The 15,825-nt window shown below is 45.2% G+C and overlaps 1 protein-coding gene across 1 annotated transcript in view; it reads left to right on the top strand.

Moving 5' to 3' along the window:
• Nucleotides 1–1,020: 1,020 nt before the first annotated feature.
• The window catches only part of WWTR1 (WW domain containing transcription regulator 1), a 112,029-nt gene continuing 97,224 nt past the window's right edge, over nucleotides 1,021–15,825 (top strand). Inside the window, exon 1 of the mRNA XM_006259171.4 lies at nucleotides 1,021–1,904. Within this exon, the coding sequence (XP_006259233.1) occupies nucleotides 1,474–1,904 (431 nt within the window). The 5' untranslated portion in view covers nucleotides 1,021–1,473. The remainder of the gene's footprint in view (nucleotides 1,905–15,825) is intronic.

Genomic DNA, 15,825 nt, shown 5'->3' with positions numbered 1-15,825 from the left:
TTGAAGCAGCCAAAGGTAGTGCATAGCAGCCCAACGTACATATAAAGGCAAGTGGAATATGCATGGCATATTCAGGAAAATAGCTTGTTTAATGAGAGCTAGCACAGATTCTGATGAATGAGGGAAAGGTATTCTGCATTCAGCAGAGCCTGAAAACCGCTGGGACTCGAAGGAAAGCTGAACAGGCTGGTGGAAATGTGTAACAAAATCCATCACAAGCATGAGAGTGGTGTGCCTGGGTAATGAATGATACAGAAAAAATGGTTATGTCTACACCTGTACAGATTGAAAGCAGAAGAGAGAACAGGATAATCCTCCTGCTATGGAAAACCTAATATCCAAAGTCACAGGTGAACTGTGCTTTCCTTTTTACATAAAGATTTTGCCCAGTTTGGGGCTTTTTTGACAACTTTGATGCGACAATTAAAAAAGTGTTGCAAGTACCCCAAAAGTCTTCCACGGGAAAAGGAGCTTCTGCCATGCCCGATGGGAGTGGAAGTGTATGTGAATGACCTTTCGGCACAGGGGAAGTCTGCAGAACAAGTTCCCCTGGCTCGGAGCCGCAGAGACCGCACAGCCGCTGCACAGATTGACCGTGGCTTGAGCGCCGGGGTCGGGGCTCTCCCGCGCGCAGAGAGCCTGCGCTCACTGCCCGCCCCCGCCTCCCGGCCCGTGCCGGCGAGGGGCTGCAGCAGCGACTTGTAACAGCGGAGCCCAGGGCGCCGCCCGCCCTGCCACAGGGCTCGTCCTTCACCGCTCAGGCTGCGGCGGAGGCCGGTGCCCGGCCGCCCCTGCTCCTTCGGCTCCCGGGCCAGTCGCAAGGGGCCAGGACAAGCCTGGAGCTCCGGTTACAAGCATGCACCGCCCCGCTCCCCTGGGGCCGGGGCTGCCAGAGCCCGGCAAGCGCACGGCTCTTCCTCCTCTCGCTACCAAATATGGTCACAGCGGGGTGCTCGGGCTCGGGCTCGGCTCCGGCCAAGGGCTCGTTCCGCCACTGGCCCGTGCGCCCCTGCCCCGGCGGTGGCGGGGCCTGGGAGGCGCAGGGGCGCCGGCGGCTCCCAGCGGGCAGGACAGGCCGGGGCTCGGGGCAGGCAGGGGCGGGCCCTGGGCACCAGCTCCTGAATAATGCAGCGGCGCCGCGCCCCGGCCCGCCCCGGCCCGCCCCCGCGGGGCTCAGAGTTTTCCGCAAACTTTGTGCGGGACAGTCCCGGCGGCGGCGGCGGCGACCCGAGAGCGCAGCGCGGCGCAGCGCAGTCCCGCGGCCCGGCCCCGCCGCTGCCGGCTCGGGACAGGCGAAGCCCCGGGACGAGCGGAGCTGGCCAGGCCCCGCCGCGGCCGCAGCTCGATCCCCGGCCCGGCCGTGAGCGCCGAGCCGCCGCCCCGGCCCGCGCCGCCTGAGCTTCGGGGCAAGTTGCGGGAGTCCCGGCGGGCCCCGCCGCCGCCGCCACCCGCCCGCGCCCGTCGGGGCCGAAGATGAACGGGGCGGGCGCGCCGCCGCCGCCTGGCCAGCAGGTGATCCACGTCACGCAGGACCTGGACACGGAGCTCGAGGCGCTCTTCAACTCGGTGCTGAACCCCAAGCCCAGCTCGTGGCGGAAGAAGATCCTTCCCGAGTCCTTCTTCAAGGAGCCCGACTCGGGCTCGCACTCCCGCCAGTCCAGCACCGACTCGGGCAGCCACCCGGCCCGCCTGGGCGCCGCCGCCGCCGCCGGGGCGCAGCACGTCCGCTCGCACTCCTCGCCCGCCTCGCTGCTGGGCGCCGCCGCAGCCGCCGCCGCCGCCCCGGGCTCGGCGCAGCAGCACGCGCACCTCCGCCAGCGCTCCTACGACGTGACCGACGAGCTGCCGCTGCCGCCCGGCTGGGAGATGGCGCTCACGCACACCGGGCAGCGCTACTTCCTCAAGTGAGTGCCTGGCCCGGCCCCGTGGGGTGGCTGCATGTGGCTGGAGGGGGGCCCTGGAGCCGGCTGGCGAGGGGAGGGGCTGCCTGTGACCTGGCCCTGGCTTTGGGTTGAGCTTCTTGGTGAGCCAGCGCTCTTGGCCGTGAAGAGCAGGTAGCCTGCCCTGCCAGGGCTAGCACCGCTGCCCTCCAGCCAGGCTGCCTCAGACCGCAGCTCCCGTCTAGAAATCGGGGTAGGTGGGATTCATTGAGATCATCGAGGGACCCGTGAGCACCCCCACCCCTGTTTTTCTGTTGTCAGGGTCATTGGTGTGACCTGAGGTTAAGTACAAACTGCTAAAGAGCTTCACCAGGACTAGAAGGGATGCCTGTTGTTGCTCCTGGGGGCTCAGTGAGCATATGCCTTGTTGCAGGGTGTGAAATGGGCCCAAAGCACTCCTAGAGACCAAATACAGGTTTCTCTTGATTTATGCAGGTTCTTTATATGCAAATTTGCTCTTATGTGATGAACATATTTAGACCCATAATTTGTTGTATACAGGGTAAATTCCTTCTTATGTGATCAGCATAGATACCCCCCCCCAAGCAGGTAAGTCTATGGGGGGAGGGGAAAGGGCTATGGCCCCACTCACCCCAGTCCTGCCTAGAGCAGCTGGTTCCAGCTGCCTGTAGCCACTGGGCTGTACCTCTGCCTGTCCCCCCCACGCCTGGGCTAACCCCAGCTCCTGGGCTGCACAGTGCTGTGTTGCAGGCAGCTGGTGTCGGCTGCTCTCAGGGCTACACCAGCACGGACTGGGGTGTGTGTGGACAGGTGGAGCCCCAGGCAACATGGGGTACAACACTCACCCCAGCTCTGGTTGCAGCAGCCCAGGAGCTATTTGTTACATTGTAAAGTGGGTATGCTTTATACGAATTTGATTTATGCACTGGTCTCTGGGAATGCACGTGTAGCATAAATGGAGGGAAACCTGTAGTTGTTGGAGAGGTGAAGTTTGCCTTTCCCATTGTTTCCCTTATAATGAATGTCAGCATTTCTGTTAAATAACTGAGAAGGAAAGTAGCAAAAAAGGGCATTCAGAGTTAATGGGTTTTGGTATCATTGCCAGGGCTTCACAGGTTGTAATTATACGTCTCCCTCTTTTATAGCACTTCTTATCTTTTGACCTCAGAGTACTTATAAAGGTTGTATACATCATTATTCCCAGAATACAGATGAGAAAAGCAAGGTACAGACAGTTGAAGGGACTTGCCCAAGGTTACCCACCGAGCTGGTAATAGAATCTAGGGGTATTTGCAGATGGACTCGTTTTGGTGAGGTAAAAGGGACTAGGAATTTACCCACATGTTAGTTGATCCACAGTAGCTACCCATGTGTATGCCATTAACCTGTGAAAGATGAAAGCTAAGCCATGGTAACTTAGACATCAGTGGAAGCGCTTTTCATTCAGGGCAGTTGAATGAATATTCTCTCATTTTCCATGGGGCAAGAGCATGCATATGGACAGTTCCCATAGAGCAGCTGTCATGGTAAATCCCTGCCCCTTCTTGCTTTGCTACAGCAAGCTTATCTGTCCATGCCTTAACACCACTCAGTCCTAGGCCAATACTCTATCAGCTTAGCAAAGCAGCCTCTGTAAATAATAATACCAAGCCCTAATAGAACACTTTTTATCAGTAGCTTTTAAAGTGCCTTGCAAAGTAAGCAAGCATGATTGTCCCCATTTTAAAGATGGCGAAACTGAGGCAGCAGGGTGATGTGACTTAACCAACATCACACAGTAGGCTAGTCACAGAGCTAGGAGTACCACCTCAGTCTCTTGTGTTTTAAGTCAGATACTCTATATCAGTTAGGCCAAGTCGCTGTACATTTCTTTCCATCTGTGAACTGAAAAGCTCTTCTATTAAAACAGTTTTTGCCAGCATTTGGTATGCCAGACACACTATTTCCATATTAAAATTGGTGGTACACTTAACTTTCGGTGGCCTGCAGGCCAGATCTGGTCCATGGGCCCAATCCTGCATGTGGGTCCTTATCCAGCTGCTAGGAGCCATGTGGGTGAAACCTCATTCTGCGAAGGCAGACTGGCCAGGTTAGGGCCCAATCCAACCCAATTTTTACAGCATCCTTCTGCCACTCTTGCGGCACACTTGTGCGTTGTATGCATCCTTTGGGAAACACTATTAAAAAGTCCAGTAACCTTCCTGGCCAATAGGAAATTAGCCCTGATTCACAGGTGGAAAAATGGACATAATTCACCTGAGGGAAGAAAAAATGCACTACGTTTGTAGTAGACCAAACTATAAAGTAGGTCTCCTGACTTTGGCTATAAGACCATCATTTTTATACCATAGATAGCATTTTTTTGCAAATGGAACGTACTGTTGCAGTAAAAGTCATTTATATTGTATTTATAGCAGCCATGTCTTTAGTGACATTGGACACTTCCTTATTTTAGTGACCTCCTTTTCTGAAGTATGTTTGATAACATCAACTATCCTTTGGTCACTAATTCTGGGAAATTTATTTATGACATTTGCGTTACATAGATGCACAGAAGTGTAAGAGGCCTGCTAATTGGTGTATTTTGTTTCATCGTGTATAATGGATTTAAACCTGTATCCTAGTGTTCATTGTTTTAATATTTGTTTGAAAACAGGCATAAACAAAACATTTATTAATGAAGGTAAATTATTGTGGGAATTCAGCTGTTAGAGCTACAAGAGAACATTTAACCTTTTAGTACAACTTCCCATGAGAGAATTAAGAAGCTTCTTGAGCTCAGGGTATAATGTATGGCTCACATCAAAAATGACTGACAGGGGTAGAGGTTAATCTAGCAAAAGTTCTGTTAAAAAAAAAAATCAGTGTCATGGTTTATTGTTTAACTTCTTAGGACCCAACTAAAGATGATTCATGAACCAAAGCTCTGTCTTTATTTCCTTTGTCGAACTTGGATACCTGCCCTGTCATTGTGAAATGTGAAAATATACCTCCTTTCCTGCCGATTTATATGTTAGTCTCTGTTGGTAGTAGCATAACAATGGCTTAAATGAGCATGCATGTAGGGCCCAAACCTGTGACTGGTTGAGTGCTTTCTACTTAAGCCCAATGGGAGATTTTGCCACTTAGCACTTTATAGGATTAGTCCCCAAGGGTAGGGACAGGCATTTAAAAAGCTGAGCCTGAATTGATTCAATCTTTTCAGGTTAGTCTAACCTGTGTAGATTGAACCAATTTCCAAATGAATAGACATTAACTTTTGACTCCAGAAATGCAGCCATGTGCCTGCAGTGCCTCAGGCCGGGCGCCGGGGGGCGGGGAAGGAAGGAAGGCAGGGCTAGAGCGGGCCCTCGGCTACAGGGAAACTAAGCCAAGGGAAGAGGCATGGCCAGCCCTGGGCAGGCCTAAATATGATTGGGGACAGGTTGAAACCCCCACCCTGGCCTGCAGGGATACCACCCCGGTCTGCCTGGAGGGGGAGCGGGAAAGCAGCCCCCATCAGGGCTCCCCAGTACCCCCGCTTCCACTCACTCACTGGCTGGTGGGAGGAGCAGAGACAGGGCCAGATCCTGGTATCCTAAGGGGAAGCCGGGGTTTAATCTCCCCATTGCAGCAGGGTGGTGCAAGCACCTATAGGCTCTGCTTGGGCATCTGGGGCCATGCACCCAGGGCCACAGGGGCCAGATGCCAGTAACCTGTGGGGAAGCGGGGGGGTGTTTAATTCTCCCATTGCAGGCAGCAGCGCTGGGGGCACCCTCAGAGGAGTGGCCAGCCAGCTGCAGGGAGGGGGATGTGACCTGGCTGCAAGGGTGTGGGGAAGCCGGAGTTAGTTACAGAGCCCGACTCACTGTTGCCTCCCGCTGCGTCCATGTGGCCCAGGCTGGGGCAGCCCCAGAGGGTGGCGGTTAGGACCTGCTGCCTCCCACCTCTAGCCCCATGCATGGGCTCCAGTTTGCTGGCAGGCTGCAGCTGCAGTGCAGCTCTCTGCCCCCCTCCCTCTCCTGGCAGTGGGCAAAGGTGAAACTCCTGTCACCCACTGATTGCTCACTGTGGCACTGGGTCCAGGTGTGTAGGCAGTGGCAGGCTTGTGGCAGCCTGCCCCTATCTTTCCTGGCAGTGGTGGTGGAGGGAACCATCATGGTGGGTGGAGGTGAGGCACCTGTCACCTGCTGCCTGCTTGTGGTAGTGCTGGGCACTCGGGGGCAGGCTGTTATGGGCCAGTCACTGCCTACGTCCCTGAACCACAGGACCTGGCCAGACTGGGCTGCGGTGGTGCCTCCCCTGCCCCCGCGAGCGGGCAGTGGGTGACAGGTGCTTCACATCTGCCCACCCTGATAGTTTGCTTTGCAGCTGCTGCTGGGAGCAGGAGCGGGGCAGAGAGCTTCACTGCAGCTGCAGCCTTCTGGGGAACTGTGGTCCGTGTATGGGGCTGGAGATGGGAGGTGATGGGAGCTGAAGGCCTGGCCCCTGGGGCTGCCATAGTGGAAGCCAAAAGTGAGTCAGGCTCTGTAACTAGCTCTGGCCCCCCTCATCCCTCCAACCCATGCAGCCAGATCACATTCCCCTTCCCCACTCCTTGGAGGGACTCGGCCCAGGGCACTGTGTCGGTGCCTCTGCCGCTGCTGCCTACAATGGTGGGGTGGGGGGATTAAACCCCACTTCCCCTCAGGCTACTGGCATCTGTCCCCCGTGGCCGCGGGTGCGTGAGTGGAGCCTATCAATGCCTGTGCTTCTCTCCTCTGCAATGGTGGGAATCAAACCCTGTCTTCCCCCCGGGCTACCAGGGTCTGTCCCTGCTGTTGGAGCAGCGAAGGGGGTAGGGGGCTGGGGATGCCTGGCAAGGGCTACTGCCCCCTTCCCAGGCTGACTGGACAGCACTCAGGAGCAGGGTTTCCCACCCCATCTTTTTTTCAGCCATCCAGAGCAGTGATAGTGCTCTGGGTAGGGAGGAGAGATTCAGGGCCAGTCCTGCTTGGCTTGAACAGATGACCCAGCCTAGCCCATCTCAGCCTGGGGCTGCAGAGCATTCTGGGATGCAGGAGGACTCTGATTTAGCTTAAACCAGGAAGGGGTCTGGGACAGTTCCATAAAGTGGTTTGACTTCAATCAGTTAAGTTTGATACTACATTCAACCAGATTTATTTCACGCTAGTTTTGGACATTTTGAAACTTGTTTATGTGCCCTGAACTTATGTTATGTTACAGACATAAACCAGTTTCTGATCACGTAATTTGGTTTATGTGTGTGTAACTTCTGTCCCTATCCCAAGAGAGCAATAGCAGAACTGCAGAAGGTAGGAGGGGACTAAAAAAAGGCTGATCGATAACAGCACTGTAACTCAGGGTAGCCAACCTGCAGCACATGTACTACAAATGGTAGAGAGAGCCTCTGTATGTGGCAGATAAGGGAGGCCGCAGACAGCACAGGGGCAGATATGGCAGGGAACAGAAAACAGCAGCAAATCAGGCAGGGAGCACAGGTGAAGAAGCAAAAAGTACAGAGGCAGATTGAGCAGGGAGCAGAAAGCAGAGCAGCAGGTCAGGCAAGGGAAGGGGATTGGAGTGGCAGTTGAGGAGGGTGCAGGACTGATTTTGTAGTATGCCTGCCAAAAGGTTGGCACCTGCTGCTGTAACTGATCAGTGATCACTCTTAAATACATATTAGGGCTTGGCCAACAAGTATTTTCAGACTCTAGATAATGGTGGCATTAATATCATGTGTCATTATTATTTTCTGTCTGTAATCTGAGTTTTAATCAAGATCAAGTGAATTCCTGCTCTCTCACCTTTGCCTGTGCTAGGTGTACAGTCCTGGCCCAACTGCAAGTATTATGTATATTGATTTTATATGACAACCATTTCTCTCAATGCTCCTGCTTTTATTTGTTAAAAGGGATTGTACAAGGGACTACACTGGCTTATTGGCTGGCTAATGCTGGTGTCTGTTCCTTAAATTGGGCTTCTTTTCTCTCGTGTTCCACTTTGGTTAAAGATAAGATTATGGGGCTTTGTTCTCTGGGATCAAGCTACTTCACTTTTTCAGTTTTTTCGTCTTAAAATTGATTAACTCCCCTGCAAGCCTGCTTCTCACCGTTCTGACACAGCCTCCAGATCTACTCCCTTCCAACAGGTTAGTTGAATTCCTGTTGCATAGGCCCAAAGAACAAGAACCTTGTCTTGTAATCTGTTTATATAAAACCCAAGAAAACAAAGAAACATTGGAAAAAAGAGAGAGAAGATTTAGGGACCTGTTCTGTTAAATTGCTTTGTGGTTTATGCTTTATGTATTGAACTTCTTGACATGGCCAGGTCTTGATTCACAGTTTACTGTTCTGTCTTCAAAATAAGGTTTGCATTGTGTGTTTGAATTGTCACCTAACGTGGAGGAATTTTGTGTGCGTGTGTGTGCTTTCAATTCTTTTTATTCAATTTTATCACACTTTTGGGGTTTTTTCCTTATATTTAACGATCTATGGAATCAATACTTTGTCACATCATGGATTTTTCCCTCCTAAAGATGACATTACTTACAAAATTCTCAAATCTTATATCAGTAACTATTGCCAATAGGTATAATCTATTTGAGTGAATATATCATTTGCTGAAGAAATTATTTAAAATAGCATTGAATGATACTTTCAACAACACAAACAAAGAATAAATTTTCTAATGGTGTCAATTGGATTATTTAAAAAAATATTTTGGCTGAATCAGTTATGGGAAGTTACCTTTGTGTGTACTTATTCTGTCTTTCAAAAGATATATTTTCTTCAAGGGTCTTAACATATATTTGTGCACAATTGTTGACGTGAAGACATCTGCGAGGCGGAAGGAAAAGGAAGTTATATTCTAAAAATAAGGTTTTCACACTTCATTGATGTAAAAATCTAAGCATATTATATTTTTATATATATTTTTTAGTGTTTTTGATGTGCATTCATTATGTACATTTATTTTCACAAAGGTTTAAATGTAGGTAACTTGGACATTTCAATGAACAATGAAGTTTGGTTAGTTTTGCTGACCAAGAACCAGATGTAACTTGTAGAAATCACAGTCTTGCATGTCAGTTCTTGTGGAGGTTTTCTGGCTATGACTGGAAGAAATATAAGTATCCCCAGGACTACCCCACCCTGTAATTAAATACCAAACCACAGAAGTGGAGGATGGAAAGCAGACTAATAAACGCACACACTTGCACAGTAATGTCCATCTAAAACGTTTATTTTTCTGTGTGTACATATGGAAAAAAATGAAAGTATGATTTAATTTTGATAAAGAGGGTTTCTGGGATGATAGGTCTAATATCTATATATAATTCTTCTGCTAGCATAGGAAAATACCATTTGCAGATCAATCAAGATACTGAACTAACGTACAGTAACAAGGTGTCTTTAGGTATTACTTTTTACTGCAGCGTTGTAGTGTTATTGTTATTGCTGGTGTATCCTAATATTCCAAATAAATTATGAGGTATGTGTGTTTTCTTGGTTTAAGTTTACCTTTTCTATTCAGATATCTGCTGGAATGAAATCACTAATGGTTTGTTTTTAAAGTACAGTGTTTGCACTGAACAAATTTGTGAAACTTACTTGCGAATGTTACCTCTACCATACTGTTTTTTAAAGACGTTACAGTAGACAGTAGAAGTTTAATGCCTTATTTACCTGTAAAAACCTGCTGAAAGAACAAGTAGACTCATTGGTATTTGATTTAGTTGACATGCCTCTGAATCTCAGTTGTTGGACTAGTGTGTTGATTTAACACCTGGTCAGTTTTATACTACTAAGCATGTGCTGAAGAGCAGGGGAGAAGACCAGAGGGAATGTTGATAAAATTAAATGCTGATGAAGACAGTAGGACAATACCTTTCTCAAAAAGGAAAACAGTAGATAAATTGTTTTCTAACTGGCAGTTTCTATAAGTGCCATATTCTATAAATGTTTCATGCTGACAATATGCTTGATTCTGTATAATACTCAGAAATGAAGCCCTTATGAATGTAGATCTTATGCAGCTGCAAATGGGAGCCATAACACAATCTTTCTGTTAATATTGCACAACCTGATAAAATTAGCAAGCATCCTTCTGGTAGAATATTCTGCAATCATAGCCCAACATATGATTATCCAGTCTATTATAGATAGGGACCTACTTAATCTGCCATTTTGTGGATTTTGCAGAAACTGTGAAATCTGGGATTGTCTGTGAAATCAACAACAACAAAAACCCTTAAAAATAAAATGCTGAGTCCCCAGTCCTTTGTGCCGGGAGGGGAAGGTGCCAGCTGGTGAGGTAGCACAACGAGCCTCTTCACCAGTCAGTGCAGAGGGGTGGGGTGTCACGAAGGGCAGCTAGCAATCAAGAAGGCAGCCACCCCCTCATCCCTCCTTCTCTGCTGGGGCCTCTCTGCCAGTTAGTGCCGAGGGGAAGGGCTGCCACAAAATGCCTGTGAAATTGGCTCTGTGCACCATACATGGGCCACGAAAAACTCTTTGTCTTGCTGCAATTGAAGTAGGTCCCTAATTACAGAACGATATCAAAATACTTCTATACTGTGGTCAACCACAGATACAGATATGGTACATGTAAAGTAGAGCTGACAATGTAGTTTTCCTTGATATTAATATGTAATGTGGTGGTGATTTATTAGTAACTAGTGGTTAGTATTACCAGTGCTGTTATTTGTAATTGGTAAAAGTATCTTACTACTATGAAAGTTGTAGGATAACCCCAAAGATTTTTCTATGGTAGTTAATGGGCCTGAATTTATACATGGAGAAATAGAATGTCAAAGTGCACACATCAGAACTAAACAGCTTTGCAAGCTCTGGTAACTGATTGGATCCCTGTATATATATTTGTCAAATTACATTTAATTAGCAGCATATTTAATACCATTGGTTTTATAGCATTCTTTACTAGGAGTCTTTGGATCAAATTCAGTTCTTAGATATGTTGGAGCAAAATTTTTGTGACTTCTGTGCAACTGAGAACAGACTTTGACTTCATTTCTTTACTTTCAGCAGGGAAGACTTTACTGGTTATGTATTTTCTGTTTCTAATTTTTGAGATTTTTAAATGACCTTTTTCTGGGCCAAACCTTATTCATGGGCAACACCCGTATGAGTAGGCAATGCAGGGGAGATCCACTGCAGTAAAGTAGGAAAATGGAGGCTGCTAATCTGCTGATACTGTTTTAGAGGCCATATGTAATCCTACATTCAATTCGTTTAGTTCCCATGCTACAATGCACTAATAAAAGTGGTGGGCTATATTCTTCTGACAATTAGATATGCAAGATCACATGTTCATTGGGATGGTATACATGTAACTGAAATAAAAATTTCAATCTTTTGTGTTTTAATAGTAACAGCTTAGAATGTTACTACTCAAAATGGTGTGCAACTATGTTTTCGCATGCACTTTCACTTTTTGTATCTCAGCTTTCTCAAGCAATTAGAATAAATATTGTACTTATGGAAATAAGCAATAGGAAAAATTGTATGACGTCCTTAAAAACTTTTTGTCATTATGTGATGGAAAATCAATTTTCTGGTACATTTAAATACTTATCTTAGCTCCTACTCATGTTTTAAAAGGTTGTCTTTGTATGTCTTCCTAAATAGAAAGGGTACAGTTTCATGGATGAATTTAAGGCTTATATAAACATGTAACTTAGTGGGAGGAATCAAAAATAGTACACACAGTAAAATGTATTGGTGATTACTAAAAAGATTACACTAGTTTCCTGAGGACATGTTGTAGGGTTTATTTGTATTGCATTTTATTTGGTTTCTTATATATTCACATTTTTAGTATTCAGTGTACACAATACATGTAAGCATCTGAATGTGCAATATAAGTAATTTTGAAGCGCATTACAAGATGGAAGATTGACAGGAATTTTTTAGTGTACTTATTTTCTTTTCTTGGTTACTTTACAAGCTTTCAGGTGTTAATTTTCATGTTGAACTACCTCATAAATAATGTAAATTAAATTCTTTAATTGCTCAAAAAAATTAAAAAGACAAATTGTTTTACAAATATAGTAACTACAGTAGTTCCTTTTTATCTGTGTTGGTAAAGTAAAAATACATAGAAGACAGAGAAAATATAAGATACACAGGCAGCAAAATTATCAGGCTCAGTTGAATTTGCTCTAGCACACAAGTGAACTATAGGTATGGAAAGACTTCTGTACTGAAAGTAGCAGTTCCATAGTAGGACAAGTAACTGTTTGACTTTAGTCGCAGCTTTATTTTCAGTGGGTTGTACTGTTGACCTATTCAGCTGATTAAATCTCTTTCATCAATGAGACTTTATTAAGATTAACTAAACTTGTATTTAACAGTAAGCAAAGAAATGGATCCAAAATTATTAATGACAATTTTATTTGTATTTATTTTATTTATTTATTTTTAATTGGGGCTGGAAGGGACCTTGTAAGATCATTGGGTCCAGCCCCTTGCCCAAGGGGCAGGAACTCAGCTAGGGTCAAAGGATCCCAGCAAGGTAAACATCCAAATGTTTCTTGAAAGTGTCCAGAGTAGGTGCTTGCACCACCTCTAGGGGGAGTTTGTTCCAGGCCTTGGAGGCTTGGACAGTAAAGAAGTTTTTCCTTATGTCCAGCCTAAAACTGTCTTGCAGGAGTTTGTGACTGTTTGACCTTGTCATCCCATGGGGCACTCTGGTGATCAGGTGTTCCCCCAGATCCTGATGTGCACCCCTTATATACTTATAGGCTGCTACCATGTCACCCCCAAGCCTGCGCTTCTCCAGGCTGAAGAATCCCGTAGCTCGCAGCCTCTCTTCATAAGGCCTGTTCTCTTGCCCTCTGATCATGTTCATGGCTCTCCTCTGGACTCTTTCAAATCTCTCTACTATTTCAGGCTACTAGCAAACGGTAGTAAAAAATATTTTCAGCTTAAAATTTTTTCAGAATTTCAAGCTAAATATAAAATGGCAGATAAACATACTATGGGTTAGTAACGTAATGTTTTGTAGTTATTATCCAGAATTAAAAACTTCAGAATTGCATCAGTTGTTTTCAATTTAATCTAATAATTGGTCATACTTTAGTTAATCAGTTTGCAAACTTTTATTTGGGTTAAACATTTTGGGTTAGAGGATCAGTGGAATCTAACATCATGTAATGATACTTTCTGTCATTTGTTTTGACATTTGTATATAAAGATATAGAAATAAATTATAATGACCACACTCTTCTGACCATGCACTGGATTTATGTTGCAAATGATTATTAGAGTTCTTAGAAGGTTATTCTGTGAGCTGTCTGACATTGTGTTGACCAACAGGTATCTATTTTCGGTCTTGATTCAAGTGGTTACAGAGCAGAATCTGGAGTTCTAAGTTAGTGTGTTGTAAACTGATTCCATAGAGCTGCTGCAGCTGAAGTGACAGATCGTATTTACTGACACTGATTATAAATGGACTATTTAACAATGTCTGTTTTGTATATTATAAGAGATATCTGCCAAATGTAACATTAAATGTAATTATAACTAAGAGTGAAGGGGTGGGAAAGGGAATGTGTATAATAAATAATATCTCATTTAACTGAAATAGAAAGTTTCCTTTCCAAATGCAAATAATGAGTACCTGTAATAGATGCTTTAAAATCAAATTGATTCTCTTGAAGGTATTTCTAAATATGTAAACTGACTGGATAAGTGTTTTTGATGTACATGTTTTCAAATGTGATAAATTAATCTACATTATATTTTTGAGTAAGAGCACTCCTTGAAACTATAACTTAAAAACCTAGGGAGCAGCAAGCTGTATTCTGTGCTGCAATATCATAATGCCACATTTCTGGTTAAGGTAGATTTTCAGCAGGGATCTGGGTTTTCTGTTTGCCATGGTAAAACTCAAATTTTCTCCTCTTAAGGAGAAAAACCTGGGAAATGGTGGGTTTCCCTTTGCAGGTTGGCAGGGCTCCAGCATGCAAGGAGCTGGGGGAAGCAGGACGAGAGCAGTCAAGCAGGGGCTGCCATGTGCAGCCTGGAGAGCAGCTCCTGCAGGTATATCTGGTTGGGGGCCTCAATCTCCCCTCCCTGGTCCCATATTCTCGCAGCTGGGGGGCCCCCTTCAGCAGGCCTGGGGGTGCCCATGAGGCTGCAGGTGGGGAGTGAGGGGCAATGGCATGGGAAGAGCACCATCATATCAGGACTGTTCAGTGCCACAAAGCAGGGGTGAGGGGCAGCTGCAGCTGTATCCACATCCTGGTGAGTGAAGGGGGCAGAGAGAGCTCTGATTTTCCATTGTAAAAATAATCCAAATCAAATGCCAAAATGTATAGGTATTTAATTTATTTTATTATAGTGACTGAGGCACTGGTAGATTTCCAAATTGCTTTAAAATTGTAAATATATCAATAAAACATTGTGTTCAACTGGTACCTATGTATATAGTAGTGTTTCATTTTAATCATGGCAAAACGTGGATTTTCTGGTTTTTAATAAAAGAATTTGTGATTTTTAAATAGAGAAAACTAGGATCCCTGGCTTTTTCAGTGGTATAAGACCAGGTTTTCCTTTACTGGGTTGATAAAAAAGAAAATGACTTAACTTTGGTTCTATAGAAGGGAGTAGTGGCTACAGCGACTTCCAGACAATAATCTCACCAGTTTCTAAATTCAAATTAAACTAGATACCTTTCTTAATTGATATACCTATCCCTTCAGAATCTAAAATCATGTAACAGGCTTGCTGTTTAATAAAGGACCAGAGCGGGGAAACAGAATTGCTTCAGAGAAATGGTGGATTTCCTGGAAATCATTGGATTTCCTCTATTGACTTTCTCTCTGAATTAGATTTAGGCTAGGGACAGAAATTGCACATAAACCAGTATAAGTGATCACAAAGCAGTCCAAATCTGTAATACAACACAAGCACATAAACTGCTTTCAAAATGGCTGAAACTGGTTTAAAATAGACCTGGATGGATGTAGTGTATCAGACTTAATTCAGTTTATTGAACTTCTGTCCCAGATTCCCTCCAGATGCAAGTTAACTCAGTCCCCCAGCATCCCACGATACTTTGCACTTCCCCTGCAAGCCCCTTCCTCCCCCTTGCAGGGTCAGTGGGCTAGCCTAGGCCCAAGCTGTCTGTTCCAGCAGGACAGGGAGGGGTACTCTAGAGCCCCCTGACTTTTGGCCTGGGCCACTGGAGGCATTTCCAAAATCAGAAGTACATTGTCAGTTCACTTGCGTATTGGTTCAATCTATACAGCTTAGACTAACCTACGAAGATTGAATCAATTCAGCCTTGGGCTTTTTGACTGTCTGGATTTAGCCTAAAAGCTTAAGTTTTGACTTTCAACATATGAAATCCTGGCAAAGGTGGAAGAAAGACTGCAGCAAAACTTTGAAAATGTTGACAAAGAAGGTTTTCTTGCATTAAATAGTTGAGAAACCTATCACTAAGGAGGTTTTATACAAAAATTACACTGATTTAACATAATGTTGGTTTAAAATGATTTTGTTAAACCAGAGAGAACACCCGAGTAGCTACTTATGTTGATGGAAAAAATGTTATGTTGTTTTGGTATATACCTTTAAATTTAATGCCATGGTAAACTGATTTAATTATGCACATAAATAGCTCAACTAATATAACTCGTATAAAATTACACCTTTAGTTAAACCATTGTCATTTGGCCTGTGGTTTAAAGCCTAGGAGTCTTTTTACATATTAAATGGAGGACACCAATCTTCGATAGAAATTAGATTGCTATATTTACAAATAATGTTCAGAATTAATAACAGCTAGCAAGTTTTCAAAAGGAGAAATATATGTAAATAGATTATTTGGGATGTGAACATGAATAGTGTTCAAATGCCTTATACGTGTTTTTGTAACACTGATCCAGATAACTAAACTTTTAGATCAGGATCAATCT

The sequence above is a fragment of the Alligator mississippiensis genome, chromosome 7 (assembly GCF_030867095.1).
Source record: "Alligator mississippiensis isolate rAllMis1 chromosome 7, rAllMis1, whole genome shotgun sequence".
NCBI classification, from domain to species: domain Eukaryota; kingdom Metazoa; phylum Chordata; order Crocodylia; family Alligatoridae; genus Alligator; species Alligator mississippiensis.
This window is presented reverse-complemented; position numbering and strand designations above follow the sequence as displayed.